Genomic DNA, 18,988 nt, shown 5'->3' on the forward strand with positions numbered 1-18,988 from the left:
ATGTTGTGTTTCTGTTTGCACTCTTTTTTTAAAAGCAGTCTCTTTCTCCTCTAATTTTAATAAACTACAAAAAAATTTTTAAAAGTAATAAAGTTTTTGTTTTTTAATTCAGTGTAATATAAGAGTAAGCGTCTCCTCACTGGCTTCACTGGCAAGTACCAAGGTGGACCTATTGAAGACAAACTATGGAGGACGTAATCGGCTACAATAATCAAAGCAGGAGAAAACTGAAGTCTGCAATAAATGTTCACAATTATTGGTTGACAGTAGAGGTGTGACGTTTTTCAGATAAAAGAAACACAACTGGATGAGCTGTGACATAAGAAATTAGAATCAGAATACTTTATTAATCCCAAAGGAAATTATATAGTTACAGTAAGTACAGAACAGACTGAACTAAATTAAATAATAAAATACATTTCAAAGTTAAATATAAGAAATAGCTCTAATATATACAAATAGCTCAATTAGAAATATCCAGAATATTATCAAGATTAAATATATATGATTGACATTTTACCCTAAACTGAAAACTATAAAACTTTGCAACTATTGTACTGTGTACTGTGCATTAGATGGAGGAGTTGTACAGGGATGAGTGATTTCTTATGTTCTTCAGTCTTGCATTTGGGTAATCTCAGCCTCTCACTGAACCTGCTCCTTTGCAAGCATGTCATGGAGTGGATGGGAGGTATTGTCAAGCATTGTCCTTATCTTGGACAACATCCGCCTTTCCGAAATCACCTTAAGGGAGTCCAGCTCTATCCCCACAAAATTCCTGGCCTTGCAGATCAGATTTATTGAGTCAACCTGCCACCTCAGAGAAAATCATGACAAATGTTAAAATACCTCAGCCGCTTCAGAAAATAGAGGTGACTCCATTCCTGTAGCACTGGCACTTTAACCCTGTCTAGTTTATTATCTATGTGTACTCTGAGGTATTTACAGCCCTCCACACTGTCCACATCACAGGTTTCACAATCAATTTTTTTGGTATTGTCACGTTGAACTGCAGATGATTCTGCTCGAACCACATGACAAAAAGGAGTCCACCACAGCCCGGTACTCCATCACATCACCCTCACTAATGCATCCAACCACCGCAGAGTCATCAGAAAACTTCTAAAGATGGCAGGTCTCTATGGTGGCTGAAGTCTCAACAATCCAGGACACAAGAGAGGCATTTATTGCATTGCTGTCAGCTGATCACCCAGGAGGGTTGGCCTGATACTATTGAATGCACTGGAAAAATCGAAAGAGATGATCCTCACAGTACTCACCGGCTCGTCCAGATGGGCATAGACACAATTGGTAGATGATGGTGTCCTCAGTTCCGAGGTGGGGCTGGTAAGCAAACAGAAGCAGATCCTGATGTGGTCTGACAATAGGTGGGAGCTGTTCAAGGATAAGTCTTTCCAGGGTTTTCACGACATGGGAAGTCAGTGCCACGGGTCTGTAATCCTGGGGGCCACTGAGACGTGGCATCTTTGGTACAGGAACAGAGCATGACGTCTTCTACAGTAATGGGACCCTCTACAGACTCAGACTCATCATGAACAGTTTATAAAAGACTGCACAGGCTTTGAGGACATGGGGACTCACCCCATCTGGTCCAGCAGACGTGCCTGAGTGGAGTCATCTCATTTGTCTCTGAATTTGTCTCTATCTGCTTAGACATAATTCATATTCTTGCTCAGAAATAGTCAACTTCTGTGCATTAAAGCATATGAAAGTTTTATGTATTTACATTCATTTAACTTTTTTTTTTTTTTTTGAAAATTCATGACTGTCTTGTTTGAAACCCTGGCTAACTGATGCTTTCCCTCCCTGTTTAGAACAAGGGTAAGGTCATCCAGGGCACCTTGCTAAAGCCGGCTCTGGCATCCAGCCTGTACTTAACTTATTGTTTATACTGCGTGATGGAGCCCCCCATGGTGCATTGATCTCTCAATGGATCTTGTCCCCAGGGGTGCTCTCACAAATCCAGCAGTTTGTCAATCCATCCTTTTGCATTTTGGTCCGCTCAGATTCTTAATAGGAGGTTAGATCGAAGGAGAAAGCAATGTGACCTAAATGAAGGACATGCACTTTTCAGAGCTTTAGGCCTACTTTACTGTGAATTCTGCTTGCATATACCAAGTTCCTGAACTGGTAAACCAAACGAAACCCAATTGATACATAAAAATATTCATAATATTTACATGCAACAAAACAGGCTGAGTAGTTGACATAAGTCTCAGTGTGATGTCTATATTTTCTGTCTAAAGCTAAAACAGACTGAGATGATGAGATGCTACCATATATAATCCTGTACCCTGTCTGTATTGTCTTGTCCAGTTTGTTGCAGCAGACCTCATTAGGACACCTCAGCTGCACTGCTCTCCTTTGAGAACATGTCAGGTTATTCATAGAAGTGGCTCAGGTTTGGGTCTCACAGGACATCTCTTCTCCTGCATTTTTATTGCAGCCTGGCAGCCCTCAGCACTTCACCACAACCCAGTTCCATCTGAAATGGCCGCTCTCCTCGTCTTTCCCAAAGTAGGTAGATGGGCATAATTTTTAAAAACACTCATCACATTGTTCTATTTCACTGAATATCGCAACTAATGATCTTGCAATGATCAAAAAACACCCAATCTATATATTTCAAGAATAGTTTAGCAGAGATCTCAGTATTGAAAGACCCATCACTGACAAGCAGTTCAGTACTAGCTGAGTGTTAAATAAAGGTTAATTTAGATGAGAATGCAAACATCTCTTTGAACCCAGGGGACATGATTGAAGGAATTATGTATTGTTGTCATGGTTGCTATCTTACATCAGAACCTACTGAATATAGGTGTACCCCACCTACTCTGTGTTTTTTGTAATTCTCTACTGTCACGTGGTTAGCTCACTTTTGAATCATTATAGCATTTAATATTGATTTTTATAGATGGGAGGTTAGTATGTTCCCTGCAAGCAGCAAACCATTACCTCCATATCTAGCTGGTATTTATACTAGATACTCTCAATAAGTACGCCACACTTTGTGGTGCACTGAGTGCACCTGAAAAGGAAGAAAAGGGAAAAAGTTTTACAAGTACTTAATGATGCACTGGGAAGTCTCATAAAAGCTTATTTTACATGCCCTTTGACGAAGAGCAGAAATTCCAAAGCACATGCAAAAAAAGTCCTGATTGGCACTTGAGTTTGATAGACAAAGCTTGCCTCAAATTGATGCGCAGACCCAGCACCAATGAAATTATCCTCACATTAGTATGATTAACATGCCATCAAAGAAATAATTGCACTCAGCTGAAAAATGGTCTAATAAATGGATTACGAAATTTGATTAACTGCAGTTGGTCACACACATTAGAAACTCAATTACTTTTGACAGATAGTCTCAATGCAACCTGCAGTAATTAACTGATAAATTACACAGCTCTGATTATACTGAACTTAGGTACCATAAAAGAACATTTTCAGCCCAGAGATCTGCTGCAGTTTAAGTTCCATTAAAATGTGAAACTGTGTTGTTATTGATTCTTAATAGTGGCTAACCCCCACTGACTTTAAACTAAAAAACATTAAGCTGAGTCCTTGGCTGGCCCGGTGTTGCAGATCAATGCCATGTAACATCCAAAAGGGAGAAATTCAAAATCAAAGCTGTCGCTATAGCAACGCCCCTGCCAGATTCCACCAATCAATGGAGTCCGTGGGGTTGTGAGATGCGCCGGGGAAAGGCCAGCGTCCTACATAAAGAGTCCAGGGCAGGGAGCCGGGCATCACACAGGGCAACACACCTTTCTGCACACACATACGACAAAGGCAAAGCAGTGAGAAGAAGAAGGGTTAGGAAGAACGGAAGAGTGGAGAAAAGGACAAAGGAAGAGAAGGAGGGAATAACTAAGAAGATATGGTACGCTCATGTGAACAAGAGATTCCTGCCTGGGTCTGTGTGGGCACCCTGCTACTCTTGATCCACTCTGTCACAGTTAGCGGAGGTAAGATAGCAAATTAAAATCAGTAGTTTGAATTTTGCTACTAAAGAGTCTTCTTGCCTTTACATCTTTTTTTTTTCCCACATCCTACACTCTAAGGGAAGCTGTATTGTTCTATTTCAGTCCAGCTCCCCCCATACAGTCATGGGTAGTAGGGCACATCATGAATGTGTGGCTCGTGCCCAGCCTCAGGGCAATGGAGGGGTATTTATCTGTTCCACTCATCCTGTCCTCATCTGTTTGTGTGCCGGGTGCAGTGAAAGACGGGCAAGTCCATTTGCCACTAGGCTTTGTGCCAGCACAGTAGTACGGCAGAGTACAAGTGCTGAGAGGGAAATCTCCTCTACTCCTTAAAAGAAGGGCTGATTGTGACAAAAGTTATCGAAGGCCACATTATGCTGCTGTTTGATGTGTGTACACAGACTCATTTAATTCTTATTTATTAATGTGTATAAACCAATTCATGTTGATAGCTTTTTTCAAGCTTTAGTAGAAGAGGCACTACTTTTTAAGTTGTCTACTTTTAACTGAATTTCACATTTGTTATTCTTTTTCTAAAGAAATTCTGCAAAAAGATGTAACAGCCATTGTGGGTCTTGGGATTTATATTTTTTAATTGATCACACCATGCCAGAATCATTTGTCAATACACACTCCCATATACTCAGCTGGATCACAGTGCTGGCTGGCTAATTGGAAAAATGTTACTTTGAAGTGGGAGCTCTTGATTGCAGTGGAGAAATAAAGACTGTGATGCATCCCGGGAAGCCAAGTGTGCTCCCCCTTGTGTCTCATTAAACCCCCAGTTAACAGGCCAAGAAGGCTGCTGATGGCTGTGGCAGAGCAGAATGGAATCAGCGACTTCTCATGCTGAGTCTTTCATGTATGATTCTCCAGTATGTGCCACTTGTATTTATGCTGAAGAGGACCCATAGAAGAATCCATCTGCAATGGGGCTGCAAACTCAGGATTCATTTTGGTGCACCTGGTATCTGATGTTGTCTGAGTCAGCCACCTGGCTTGTTGCTCTCGCTCCCTATTAATTGAGAAGAGAGGTAGAGAAGGATGTGCAAGTCTGCTTTTCCCCCCGGCGCATTTTGCCAGTTGTGGTTTAGTCGAAAGAGGTGTGCTATTCCAGTTCTAGATGTGTCAGATATGATTTAACTTGTAAGAAAAAAATAGAGAAAGAATCAATCTGTAATCAGAGATGAATAATACATTTTCTTTAAAAAAAAAAAAAAAAGCTCAAGTGATTGTTGAGTTTCTGAGAAGTGGAAATCATCTTGCACTATTTTTTCCCCACAGCTGCCCTGAAGCATGATGTGGCATTGGATAGTGGAGCCACAGTGCTAAATCATACTATGAATTTAGTGCATCGTATGGAGACCCTGCTGGCCCTGGGAAACGGCAGTGATGTCACTCTCCGTGTGGAGACCATCAACACGGACGAAGTGAAGGTGATCCAGGCACACAGCCTGGTTCTTACCCTGCAGAGTGATGTGTTTGAGGAGCTGCTGCTCAGCCGCAACACCAGCTCTGTGGTTCTGAGGGAGACGCCTGACTGTGCAGCCATCTTTGAGAAGTTTGTCAGGTGAGCGGGACTGTCAGATGCCACGATTTATTGAGACTGATTTGTTACTGTGTCATATCGTTGATGACTAAAAAGATAGACAAGTTTCCTATTTTTCCTTTCTTTTCAGATAAGTAAAATGCTCCATCTCCATCTCTATTCTAAAATTACACTTGCTCTTTGAGGCTTGCAGTCTAAAATCAGAGAGTGTGGGCTTTTTTCAGTGACTCAGATGCGTGCAGAAAAAAAGATTCAAAATATAGTATGCCCCACAGAAATGTTCCTTTCTTTTAACAATGCTTTCAAAAAATCTCTTTGCAGGTATCTGTACTGTGGTGATATTTCTCTGCGGCTAGATCAGGCTATTTCTCTACATAAGTTGGCAAGCAAGTACCATGTGTGGGGCTTGCAGGAGGGTTTGACCCAATATATGACTCAACATCTCTCCAGTGATTCACCCACAGGCCACGTGGTTGGTTGGTACAACTATGCTCTACAAATTGGGGACATAACCCTGCGGGACAGCTGTCTGCAGTACCTGTCCTGGAACCTGTCTTCTGTGCTGCAGAGCAGAGAATGGGGCTTCATCAGTGAAGACCTTCTCCTCTCCTTGCTCCAGCGTTCTGACCTCATTCTGCAGAGTGAGCTGGAACTCTACGAGGCACTGGAGGGATGGATTAACCAGAACCAGCCTGTTCGTATGACAGTGGAGAGTGCCCTGAGGGCCGTTCGATATGGCATGATCCACCCTCAGCATCTCTTCCGTCTTCAGAAACATTCCCCCCTCATGGTGAAGTATTATGAGTCAATCCGTGATCTCCTCTATCTAGCTTTCCAATTTCACTCTGCCTCGCCTATCCAGCTTGCCAAGTACTTTGATGTCAACTGCAGTATTTTTACTCCCCGTAACTACCTGTCCTCTGCCTGGGGATCACCTTGGATCATAAACAACCCCACCCGTGACGACCGGAGCTTCAGCTTCCAGACCCAGCTTGGACCCAGTGGCCATGACTCCACTAAGAGAGTGACATGGAACACCCTGTTCTCACCTCGGTGGCTCCCGCTCAGTGCCAGGTCAACTTATACCGAACTGGGTGCTATGCAGCCTACCCGCACGGAGGGAGGTCGACCTCGCATCATTGTAACACCAGCCACTTCAAGCCCTGACTTTGCCGGCGTGAGTTTCCAGAAGACGGTGATTGTAATGACAAAGCAGCAGGGAAAAGTGGTGGTCAAGCATGTCTACAACTTCCACCAAAGCACAGAGGAAGCTGGGGATTTTCTGCTGGATGCTGATCTGCAGCGGCGTGCATCCGAATACCTGATTGACAGCTCCCTCTATCTGCACATTGTAATAAAGCCTCTCTACCATACCCTTCTTGTTGCCAGGAAGTAAAAACAGGAATTCACTGAGGCCTCATCATCAGTGATCCACCCACACAATCACATGCACATATTCCAAAGTACACTCATATCACAATACATGTGTATGTGTCAGATCTGTGACAATCCCAGTGTTGATTAGTTTGTGCATTTTCTTGTCTTCCAACTAGTAAGAAAAAGATTTGTCTCATAAAATAAAGGACTCAAAATAACAGCTCATAAACTGCTCAGCAGTGATTATTACAGTAATGATGATGGGTTTTTCACGTTTTCATCCATATTGAGAAACATTGTTACTGTAGTGTATTTATCTGTTTTTGTGTGGCAGTTTTCCCCTTAAATGTATTCAATCTATGTGATCTAGTAAGAGAAGCAAGGCTGACATGGTTAGAACAGAGTGATAGTGGCTTCATCAGGGTGTTTAATATGGAGCTACCAGAGAGAAGGAAAATATTAAACCACAGAGAAGATTTCTAGATGTAGTGAAGGACATGCAGAGGGTTGGTGTGGTAGAGGAGGATGCTAGGGAGAAGATGAGATGGAGGTGGATGATCTGCTGTAGTGAGCCCTAACGGGAAAAGGTAAAAGAAAAAGAATACGATCTCAATGTTTTTTAATAGGCCAGTAGACGTTTTCCTTTAAAATAAAAATGTTATTGATCTTACTTTTATGCATTTTCTCATCCAGTACTCTGTAATGAAACATTTACTACATGGCACCCAATTCCTGTGATATGCTCCTGTTTGGATCTTGCATGCCAAACAGTGGAAACTGAAGTGAAATCCCATTATGAGTGTTCCTTAGAATAATATAGTTGACTTGCAAGACTGTAGAGACTTTAGGATAATTGCAGCAATTTTAATTTATTTTTCTTCTTCTTCTTTTTATTGTTACACTTGAATGTTGCCTATCTTTTAAAGAAAGTCCCTGTGTGATTCTCCTGGAACAAATAAAAAAATCTGTATGAGAAAACACAATTAGAAAAGAAATGTATGTGGTGACTAGTAAGGATTTCCAAAATAAACTTTGATAAACTAAAATTAAGGTAATCTTTTCCTGTGGGTTTTTTTTTCCTTGGGGGGAGGGGGGGGGGTCTTAGATTACCGGGAAATTGCCTGGAAACTACAGTCCTCGTGATGCTTTGCGCGTGGCCGGACGTACGTCATCGGAACCTTCAGCTGTCAGACTTTGGCCACCCTGCAGGTTTTGTTAGCAAACTAACGCGAACTCTGCGACTTTATTTAAAGTTGTGCATTCGTCTGCTAACCGATTTTGGATCTTAAAAGCTGGCGATTGAAGCGCAAAGCTTGCACGAAGACGAGGCGACTCGTTTTTAATCGCTGCTAGCTCTTGCAACACAAGCCAGCGATATACTGAGCGGGTGTAAGAGTAAATGCAGGGAGGGAGGGAGTAAAAAAAAGAAAAAGAAAAAAAAGGCAAAAGTCTTTGTGCTTCCCTTCCCCCTCATCAAAGCGAAGGGGAAATGTCTCTGTCCAAAGGAGGTAAGTGTCTTTGTTTTGCTCTCTTTAAATTAAAAAAAAATACTTAAGTAAATAAATAGCCGTGCATTTATTGGAAACGCCGACGGGCAGTTTGTGGGGAAGTATTTTAGCTAGCTTTGTATAGGAAATGTAACCTTACCAGGTGGAGAGCTGCATGTATGAGAAGAGGGAAAAGAAGCTAGCCAGCATGTCTCTTCTTCAGCTTCCTATCGTTATACCCACTCCTGACATCCTGGTATCTCGTGGTAGCGTATTCATCACTAACATATTGAAGGCGCTTCCACTCTATACTTTATGTGATTAGTATTATGGCTAAAAGAATACCACCGCGTCGCTTCGTTTAACTTCCCGTGTTGTGGTTAGCTAACAGCATTTTTTTTAAGACAAAAAAGGACTTTCGCCAAACTTGCCCCTCAGCTGGAAATCACAACGCTGCGCTTACCTCCCGTGTTTCTGTAAAGTAGAGCAAACTGGGATTACAGGTGTTTATATTTTTAGTACCCCCCTCCTCTCTCCTGACTTATGAATCATCTATTTTTCGTCTCCTTTTGTTTTGGTCAGTCTGTTAGCGCAAAAGGTATTTTTAGCCTCGCGTCCGTGAAAATACCTTTTGTATTTTTTTGTGCGTGTGTTTGTGGAGTTCCCCCCCCTCGCTGTGGAAATTCTTTTCTTTTTAAAGCAGGCGGCGAGGCTAAGCAGCCAGGGCCAGTATCACAAACAAAAAAAACACACACCTTGGAAAAAAAGTCAAGGTTCTTCCTCTGCGTCACACAGTGCGTGATGATGATCATACCGATGATGTCAATTTACATCTCAAGTTGACCGCTTGTGTTATTACACTATCGCGTTAGCGTTACCAAGACTGGGAGTGCTCGGTGTTTTTGAGACGGCCGGGTTAGATTGGCTGGGTGCTATTCAGACAGTCTCAGCCTTTGGCCTACCATAGCATGTTTTGACTTGCAGCAGTCTGTTGACAGTTCATTTGCTGCAAGCAGATAGCTGCTACACAGGTTCTGTGCTCTTATTACTGCGTGCAAAGCGGGTTGTGGAAGGATTTTTTTTTCCTTTCTTTTGGCCACTACAAGGAGTTGTACTTTCCCCGGTCAGTGGCGGTGTGGGTCTAAGAGCACTGCATGGCATTGTGGAGGCATGTTTGGAGATTGGGTTCTCTCTAACACACTGATAGGGTTGTGTGGAAGATTATCTGGGCATGAGTCATCATTGTCTTTATATGGACCCACTCTAAGGCTGGAACTTCCTGATGGTGACTCGCTGCACACTTTGATCCCATGCACAATCCAGAAATTCTTGTTCACATTATGTATAGCATTGCTGTTCTCTGGGTATTTTCCACTGAACATCACTGGATTTCTAAGAATTCAATATACTGTTTGTAGTGGTTGACCTGAATGAACATCTTCCTGTGTATGAAAAAAAAATAATAATGCAGAATACGTCTAATAATTGCTTATAAAGCAAGTCTTTAGTGCAGACACTGGCATGGTTCCTTTTATGGTTTACTTCTGAAAAAGGCACGAGTTTCTGGGTAAGCACTAGGATTTTTTCCTCCCTAGAAACACTCTCTATTCAGAGCATTTCTGAGAAAATGTCTGTTTCCATAATTTTTTTTTTTTTAAATTCCACGTGCAGCTTGATATACTTTGACTGTGTTTATTGTCATGGCACTATTGTGTCCTCTGAGGCTCAGTTTGCAACAGGGACAACAAGCGAGCCAACTGAAATGACCTCATATTTCCCAAAGGGTCCTGACAGTTTTTGAGTGTTTAAGCGGATGTGTCCCGTCTGACTGGCTGTGACTCATATCCCACTGCCCTATGGTTGCTACAGGGTCACACCGCACACCACATGCTGTGTCCCCAAACAGGACGACTACCTGACAGGAGATCATATTCCAAAGCCACTGAAACGTCACTGCACATAACTCCCACATAACTCAAACTACAACATGCACATATATCTTATTGCTTAGGTAGTTTTTCGCCTGCTGCAGGAGGTCATTGTTAAATGCATTCGAAAGCTTAAAATCAGCTTTGGTATTTGAGATCTGTCAGTAATGTTGCCCTAATTTTGTTGCATGGGGACAGGCTTGTCTTATTTGTCAGGTCATCAGAAGACTGTGAGTGCTCGCGCTTTATCCCACGCAGAGGAAATGCAAAATCTATTTTTGACCGAGCATGTGTGAGTAAATCACACTCAATCTCTCCCTACCACATGAGACTACTGTAGTCTGTCCAGACACTGCAGGCTTATTTTAGGGTTGCAGCACAAAATGGATGTGTCTAGGTTTCATTGGTTGGCTATAGAATCGTTGTAGAAAGTTCACTTCCCTTCCAGCTTGAGCTACCAAAGGAGGGGTTTACCCAAACATACTTCCTCCACACTGTAGTGGTGTGACTCAGTCAGTGAAAGCAAGTAACAACGACAGCTAAAAAATCAAAGTTTTCGCCAATTGTTGCTATTTTTCCTTTCTAAAACTGAAGGTGACTTACTTGCACATTGAACTAGTTTCTCTGAACTATGGTTAGAACAATTACGTCACATCCTAGTGGGCGAAACTGTGGCCTCGCAGTCCCAGCGCACGCAGATAAAAGTAAACAAGGTCTTCTGTTTCTCCTCTCAAGCCTGGAACAAGAGCGAGCATGCTCGACACAAGTGTCAAGAGGAGTCGAAAGCTATTTTCCTCCCCTTGTTGTTCCTCGTAAGCTCGGTAGCTGTGTCATTCTGGCAGAGACTCGCAGCCTCTTGTGGGAAGTCTCAGAGGCTGCTGGTAAACTGTGTTTATGAATGGGTGGCTGTCAGGGAACTAGAAGAGGAACCTCCCACAGCTGCAGAGTTTGGACCATAGTTTGCTCTCCACACAACAAAAAAATGTACAAAGAACTTGAATTTGTTTTTGTAAAGAAAAAAAGGAATGATTGTATTGGTTAAACACGCAAAACACGCCAAGAAGGAAGGCTTGATTCCACTGTACCCCTCACTCCCCCGCTTCATTTGAGTCATCATACCAGTGCTGATTAGTCATTTAGTCCACCTTCTCTCTATGGAAGGGCCTTAGCTTTGGGCACACCTAATCTCCAGTTAGATAACAGGTCATTTGCTTTAGTTTGCGTAAGCGGAAGGCTACAGCAAAGTGATTGACTTTTAAAGTGCTCTTTACTATGAGAACAGAAAAGGAATTAAAAAAAAAAACATATCAATAAGCAAATGTGGATTATTAATAAAAAGGCAGTAGTTGAAACGAAGTATTCTGAACCTCAATTTTCATATTTTGTTGTGCAGACGATGGCAGCTTTACACTCAGTGCCAAATAGCCTTTTAAGTTTTGCAAGAAGAGATGAATAATTGCTCCACTGGAAGGACTGCTAATTATACAACTTGTGGTTTCTACTGCATACAGTTTTCTTGATCACCACGTACTGAGATGGCAATGTTTTATTCATTTGTTTTAATGGTTTTGCTTTAAGGGAGGAAGAAAAGCCATGGGCTGAAGCTGGCCAAAGAAGTTTTTGCAACGCCACCACCAGAAGTAACAGCGTAAGGCTATTTTTAAATATTGAGATAGTGAGCCATGCTTCTCAAAGTTGGCTCAAATAGATTGATAAATCTCAGTTACATTACAACTGAGCATAGAATTGCTGTTGCTTATTTATTTCCCGTTTTCCTGCAGGCCCCCTCGAGCTCTTGACTCTATAACTTGTGTCAAAATTGGAGATAAGGTAAAGCTGGCTCTGTGTTCCTCAGAAACATGCAATTCTATTGATTTTTCCTGAGCTAAATACATGCAATGTCACAACTTTTCACTTCTTGGTCTAGAACTTTGTCGTGAAGGCAGATGACTTGGAGCAGATTGAAGAGCTGGGGAGGGGAGCATATGGTGTGGTGGACAAGATGAAACATGTGCCCAGTGGTGTTATCATGGCTGTCAAGGTAGGCTGCAAAGCTACTACTCTGGCTACCTGATTTATCATCTCTGTAAATGCACTGTGTTTTTAAAATGCTAATATAAGTGATAGATGTATCCGGTATATGACCTCAGCTTGTAAACACTTGGAGCCTTCCAACTCAGTGACTCAATGTTTGAGGGGCAATGTAGATATAAGGAGCGCCATGGACAATTTGATTTAAGCTATACATGCCCGAGTTCATGCATTTATTACAGATTTCTCCCATATTGGCTTCCCTTCATTGGCTCCTTGTTAAATCAAGAATTGAATTTGATATCCTTCTCCTTAGGTCTTGAATAATCCGGCCGTGTCATATCTTAAAGACCTCATAGTATCATGTTACCCCAACAGAGCACTTTGCTTTGAGACTGCAGGCTTACTTTTCTAAAAGTAGAATGGGAGGCAGAGCTTTCAGCTATCTGGCCCCTCTCCTATGGATCCAGCTCCCAGTTTGGATTCGGGAGATGGACACGCTCTCTATTTTTAAGGTTGGAGTTAAAACTTTCCTTTTTGATAAAGCTTATAATTAGGTCTTGATCAAGTGACCCTTAACCACCCCTTATGTATGCTGGTATAGAGTCAGCCTGCTGCAGGACTTCATGTGATGTACTGAGCACTTCTCCACTTACCTGTGTTTATGCACCACTGCAGCATGCCATTGCAGCTTTGTCTTCTGGCTCCCTGAGTTTGGGTTTTGTCCCATCTCTTTTTCCCCTCATCCTCCAACCAGTCACAGTCATTGGCTACCCCTCCCTGTGCCTGGTTCTTCTGAAGGTTTCATCCTGTTAAAAGGGACATTTTCCTTATCACCATTTCAGAGTGCTTGCTTGTAGCGAGTCTTGTTGGGATTTTCTGTCAGACACTGTTGGGTCTGTACCTTAATGTAAAGCACCTTTAGGTGACTGTTGTGGAGCCTTGGCACTATGTAAATAAAGCTAAATTGAATGGTGCTGAAACTGCAAATCTATGATATTTGTGTCACCAGAGGATCCGTGCAACAGTCAACACTCTGGAGCAGAAGAGGCTGCTGATGGACCTGGACATTTCCATGAGGACCGTGGACTGCTTCTTCACTGTGACTTTCTATGGCGCCCTATTCAGAGAGGTGAAGCTAGTGTTTAAACGTCATTCGTGTATGACTGTGCTGTGCACTGTGTGTTTCTCACCTTATTAATGGTCGATCATCTTCTTGGGTTTTTTTAGGGTGATGTTTGGATCTGCATGGAACTGATGGACACATCTTTGGATAAGTTCTATAAGAAAGTTATTGAGAAGGGCAGAACTATTCCCGAGGACATCTTGGGCAAGATCACGGTAGCAGTAAGTCACGTCCTCGACATTTTAAAGCCAGTATCACTAAGATTAGGTGGGTGCACATGTGCATGCAAATACTCTAAAGGAGTAGCTCACTTTCCTTTTCTCTAGAACAAATGCTTACTTTCTTTTTAAGAGGAAGATAAGTAGAATGACAGTTTGTGGTTTTGCTGGTGAACAGCAGCTGGGCGTAGAGACTTTCTAGAATCTTGCCATCACATTGAGGTCGCCAGTCAGGCAGAGCTACAGTTTGAGATGCTCATTATGGATGCTCTGATAAGCGTTTGTCAGAACATTCTCACAAGTCCCTCCAGTTCTGCAAACATTTTACATTTCTGCATGTGTACGATTTGGAAAAAAATCGTAACTTTGATGTGTGCAAAACCCCAAAAATACAACAGTAAGAAAATGGTTTAAACAGCAAATTTGAATTTGTGTTTTTTGCAGAGCATAAGCCTCGTTTGATTGCTGTGAAGCCTTTTAAAAAAAAAAAAAACTGAGAAGTTTAAGAGTGATAAAGTTTATGCAAAGCACAGTGTTGCATTGAAAATAGATATGATTATGTGGTGGAAATCACTGCACAGGCTATGCAAGACTTCAGGAAGCTTTTAAAAAGACTCATGAGAAACTTTGTTGAATTATGAAAACAAACACAACAAATGTGGCACTGAACTGTTACATTATTGTGACATTATTGTTTTTAGAACTACACAATTTGGTCTCTTTGTTTCCACAACACACACACACACACAGACCAAACACTACCATTAAAAGTTATGCAGCACAGTGGGAGAATGCACAACTTCTTTTCAAACTCGTTTGCATCAAATTGTAAATGAGCATAACGCAACCTCCTGTTTGTAAATTTTCCATATCAGATATGTTTTATGTTCAAATAAATGTTAGGTATGAATCATTTGCAAATCACCATATCCTTTTGCCCTAGCATAACACATAATATATATATATATATATATTCTTTTTCTGAAATTTTGTTATTTATTCTACAGATTGTAAAGGCATTAGAACATCTGCACCGTAACCTGTCAGTGATACACAGAGGTAATCAAAAGATCAAATCACAAATGTACAGATTTTTCTCATCATTTTTAGTCTTGTATGTGCTCTCTTACACTCTTAACTATGTTTCTCACCAGATGTAAAGCCCTCCAATGTTTTGATCAACACCTTGGGCCAAGTGAAGATGTGCGACTTTGGCATTAGTGGCCACCTGGTGGATTCAGTGGCTAAAACGATGGATGCAGGCTGCAAGCCCTACATGGCGGTGAGTGAGGACTGTCAGAGCCTCTGCTGCCCAACAGTCTAAGCTTTCAGACATCCTCCCTGAAATGTCAGCTCACAAAACCAGAGCATTATTTTAAATAGTCTTGAAAGTTTTCCTATTTTGGATACTTCAGAATGTTCAATGATTCTAATTCATGTCTGACTTTGAGATTCATTTTTTAAATTCGTTTATTAAAAAAAAAAATAGAAAAGTAATGATCAAATATTTGTACCACTTATCTGTTCCTAATGTTTTGTTTTTCAGCCTGAGCGGATCAACCCTGACCTCAACCAGAAAGGCTACAGTGTCAAGTCGGACATATGGAGCCTCGGTATCACAATGGTGAGCGGAGCTGTACATGGAAATTTGAATCTTTTCTACCTGCACGCAAAGAAATGTTTTCAAAAAGTAGTGCTGCCTTGTAGCATCCACTGACTTACCTTTTTACTCGCATGCGGATAAAACCACTTTTAAAGGTTGCAAACCGTCCTTTTTCTGTTAGATGATGAACGCTTTTATGTGCTCTGCTGCTTCGACTTTATTTTGGATCCACACCAGTCACACAGATGGCAACCACCACACTCACAATGTTGGTTCAGTTTTATGTAATCATCTGTCCATTGTCCTGTCAATCAGAGCAGTTAATATGTCACAAAAATAAAATGATAAACTCAATTTTCTTGTCAGAAATCATGAGAACGAATATGCAAACAATGGCAGGCTTCCTCGGGTTGATTTGTGTAACTAACCATTTGGTGAGATACAATGCTACCAGCTAATGCTGAGTCATGGTGACCGTTACGCTTTTGATAACCGAGCCACACGGATTCCATTTCATTCGGCTGATAATAGTAGTTCATGGTGGTTTCAATTAATATATAAAATGGCTTACAGGTTGCTAGAACTTTTATTAACTCGTTTTTACTTTCACTCCTAAATCTGATTGCTCTGACATGAAGGATACATTTCAGGCTTCTCAGTAAAAATTGGTCTAATTCAAGACAAATGCTGATTAATTTTTTTTTTAAATAAATTTTTTATGTTGCATGAAACCATTTTTTAATTTTTCAGCAAAGTGCTGGAAACATTCCTCTGAGAATTTTGTTCGTCTTGACATGTTGGCATCACAGTTATTGCAGATTTGCCAGCTCTGCATCCTTGAAATGAATCTCCCGTTCCGCCATGCACCAAACATGCTCTGTTGGATTGAGACTCGGTGACTGTGGAAGCCATTTGTCCTGTTCAACCACCAACTTGAGATGGTTTTAGCTTTGTGACATGTCAAGTTATTCTGCTGGAAGAAGCATCAGAAGATCATAACAGGATAAAAATGGTCAGCAGCAATACTCTGGTGGTTTGTGGCATTTTAATGCTGCTCAGTTGATTCAAAGGGATCCAGTGCAACACTTTTAGGATCCTCCAAATTCTGACCCTACCATCGAATGATGAAGTAGAAATCTTCTATTGCTCAATTTTGGTGTGCCTGTGTGAATTGTACCCTAAGTTCCCTGTTCTTAACTGACAGGAGTGGCCTCCACTATGGTCTTATGCTTGCTGGATTTTTTTATTTTTTTTTTTTGTTCCATAGATCGGGAGTGTTTTCTTAAATACTCAAACCAGCCTGTCTGGCACCAACAGCCATGTCCATCCAGTTCTGATGCTTGGTTTGAAGTGTTTACGTGCCTGAATGCACCGATGCCATGTGATTGGCTGATTAGATATTTGTATTGGTGAGCAATTGAACAGGTGTACATAATGAAGTGGCCAGTGAGCGTAATAAAAGTTTCCAATTGTGCAAAATTCAAATTCTGTAGAAAGACATTTTGCAAAATGTGCTGAGTTTCTGCAAACATGAAAGTAAACCAGTACATGTAACATGTAATCATGAAGTTGAGCCGTAATGAGTACAGTATTTGTTGAATTCTCCTTTCTTTTCTTCCTAGATTGAACTGGCCATTTTGAAATTTCCCTACGAGTCATGGGGAACTCCCTTCCAACAGCTCAAACAGGTGGTGGATGAACCTTCTCCACAGTTGCCTGCTGACCGTTTCTCCCCAGAGTTTGTAGATTTCATCTCTCAGTGGTGAGTTTCACCTTAGATGGCAATCATTACCTTGTGCTTTAAAAAAAAAAACAGGAAGTAAACACTGAGATCCAGCAGGGGTCAGTGTTTGCCGTTTGTTTAATGAAAGAGGTGGAGGAGAGTGTTTCTGTGTGTAACAGGACATGAGACCATGCTCACACATTTTAGTGCTTCTTTTGTATAGTTTTTGTATAAAATTGTTATTATTTTTCTCACTTTTGCATTTCTTTTGTTTTACAGCTTAAGAAAGAAGCCCAATGAACGACCGGCTTATACAGAATTGATGGTTAGTTGTTTGTAAATATTTGATCACTTTCTCAAAAATTCTAAACACCTGTCATGTAACAAGCAGTTTTGCCGCCATTAGCATTCCTGCCATGAAGATCAGTGTCTCATTCTTTTTTTTGTCCACAAGAGGGCAGCCTTGTTCTTTTAACCCAACAAACCTGTTAAATTATGTGCATTTAACATGTAAATAACAAGAGAGCTGTAAGTAGAATGTTTTCCTGCCATTCTGAAACATTATGTATTTTCTATTTATGTGTATGCAGAAACATCCATTTTTCACCCTGCATGACTCCAAAGAGACAGACGTGGCCAGTTTCGTCAAGGTCATCCTGGATGACTGATGTGGTCACTCCAGGCTCCGCCTCATCGGGGATAGGCGGGACCTCTCAGCAAACGAACCTATGGCCTACCTTTTTGTGAAAACTCACTGGAATGACAGACTCATGCACCCACACACAACAAAGGGGGTGACCCAAAGACTGACAGCAGCCCAACAGCACTGGAGTTGGACAGCAGTGGTGATATGAACTTGTACGGTCAACTGGAGAGGTTTTAATTCACTCTTCCCAAGCTTCCTGTGTGAGCAGTTATGCAGTACGACAAATATGAACTCACCCCAATTTGTTGTTCTTATCTTGTTCAGTCCCCCTCCAAAAAATCCTTATTTTAACTCTTTCTCTAAAGCAGACAGAGCCAGCCTTTATTTGTTTGTGACACATATTTTATGCATACTTTCAATTATATCTGCAAAACCATCAGTTAATGTGTATGCTGTTCTTGTACTGAAAGCTATATTTGCATATCCGTTTGTATCCGTTTCAATACTGTAGCTCATTGAAAAGTGTGAATTTTACCACACTAGGGCCTTACTGGTCAGCTCGGATCAGGTCTGACCTGGTTGCTGCCCACGTGTGATTGATCAGTGCGGGGGCTCCAGTTGTTGCGGGCCAGGCTGTGTGGGAGGCTCCGGAGCTGAGACAAAACGCAAGAAATGTCAAAGGTCATATTCTGGATAAGTCGAGTCGCACAGATCTGATCCATGCAGTGGGCCCCTCCCCACATTGTGTTTTTTTTGGGTATTACAGAGTTGGCTCCTGTGCTGCCATTGTTACTGCCTGGTGGTGTTCAGGGGTTTGCCTAATCAAGCTCACAGCTTCGTCTTCTATGTGCCATTTTGCAAATCGTTCTCATGACTTATTGCATTAAATAATTTGTGTTCTTTTTTGCATTTGTTCTTTCCTGTGTTTTGTTTTGTTCCCCCCCCCTCAACCACCCTTTTAACCCCACCCCCTCCTCGTCTCAGTTCCTTCTTATCTTATTGATTCTGGTTGTTTTTGTTTTAGAGATCTTTTTATGCCTTACACAGGCAGTATGTTAGGGAAATAATTTATGTTTGGAAGATGTAAATATCTTTGTTTTGTTTTTTCTTTATAAATGTAAGATGACACTGTCCCAACCTGTCCCGGTGTAGATGAATGGTAGAGTGGTTGGATTAGTTTGTTTTAATGCAGTGTGACACGCATGCACACAAAACTCACAGGGCAAGCTGACTGGGCCAGGACTGATGTGCTCCACCATTCAGGTTTCTGCGCTCTCCTATCAGTACTCAAAG

The 18,988-nt window shown here is 41.6% G+C and overlaps 2 protein-coding genes across 3 annotated transcripts; both read left to right on the top strand.

The window, feature by feature from the left end:
- The first annotated feature begins 3,759 nt into the window (after positions 1-3,759).
- Positions 3,760-7,564, top strand: btbd17b (BTB (POZ) domain containing 17b). Its single transcript, XM_005744292.1, has 3 exons — positions 3,760-3,989; positions 5,292-5,577; positions 5,878-7,564. Exons 1-3 carry the CDS (start codon positions 3,902-3,904, stop codon positions 6,950-6,952), a joined length of 1,449 nt encoding a protein of 482 aa, XP_005744349.1. The 5' UTR covers positions 3,760-3,901; the 3' UTR covers positions 6,953-7,564.
- Positions 7,565-8,083: 519 nt separating this feature from the next.
- Positions 8,084-18,600, top strand: LOC102212843 (dual specificity mitogen-activated protein kinase kinase 6-like). 2 transcript variants are annotated; one of them, XM_005744293.1, is made up of 12 exons: positions 8,084-8,441; positions 11,927-11,996; positions 12,130-12,178; positions 12,276-12,389; positions 13,392-13,511; positions 13,610-13,726; positions 14,731-14,782; positions 14,878-15,005; positions 15,270-15,347; positions 16,949-17,088; positions 17,329-17,374; positions 17,640-18,600. In XM_005744293.1, exons 1-12 carry the CDS (start codon positions 8,423-8,425, stop codon positions 17,715-17,717), a joined length of 1,011 nt encoding a protein of 336 aa, XP_005744350.1. In that variant the 5' UTR covers positions 8,084-8,422; the 3' UTR covers positions 17,718-18,600. The 2 variants fall into 2 exon arrangements, with proteins under 2 accessions (XP_005744350.1, XP_005744352.1); XM_005744295.2 differs by lacking the exons at positions 8,084-8,441; positions 11,927-11,996; positions 12,130-12,178; positions 12,276-12,389 and adding an exon at positions 12,783-12,894.
- The last annotated feature ends 388 nt before the right edge of the window (positions 18,601-18,988 follow it).

The sequence above is a fragment of the Pundamilia nyererei genome, unplaced genomic scaffold (assembly GCF_000239375.1).
Source record: "Pundamilia nyererei isolate P.nyererei 1_Seehausen unplaced genomic scaffold, PunNye1.0 scaffold00142, whole genome shotgun sequence".
Taxonomy (NCBI): Eukaryota; Metazoa; Chordata; class Actinopteri; order Cichliformes; family Cichlidae; genus Pundamilia; species Pundamilia nyererei.

Bases quoted from the DNA above. Each gene is read 5' to 3' on its own strand.
- LOC102212843 (XM_005744293.1), top strand. The intron at 11,997-12,129 runs GTAAGGCTATTT...GTTTTCCTGCAG, and splicing joins CCACCACCAGAAGTAACAGC to GCCCCCTCGAGCTCTTGACT. The intron at 15,006-15,269 runs GTGAGTGAGGAC...TTTGTTTTTCAG, and splicing joins GCTGCAAGCCCTACATGGCG to CCTGAGCGGATCAACCCTGA.
- btbd17b (XM_005744292.1), top strand. From the start codon at position 3,902: ATGGTACGCTCATGTGAACAAGAGATTCCTGCCTGGGTCTGTGTGGGC. The intron at 3,990-5,291 runs GTAAGATAGCAA...TTTTCCCCACAG, and splicing joins CTCTGTCACAGTTAGCGGAG to CTGCCCTGAAGCATGATGTG. The intron at 5,578-5,877 runs GTGAGCGGGACT...ATCTCTTTGCAG, and splicing joins ATCTTTGAGAAGTTTGTCAG to GTATCTGTACTGTGGTGATA.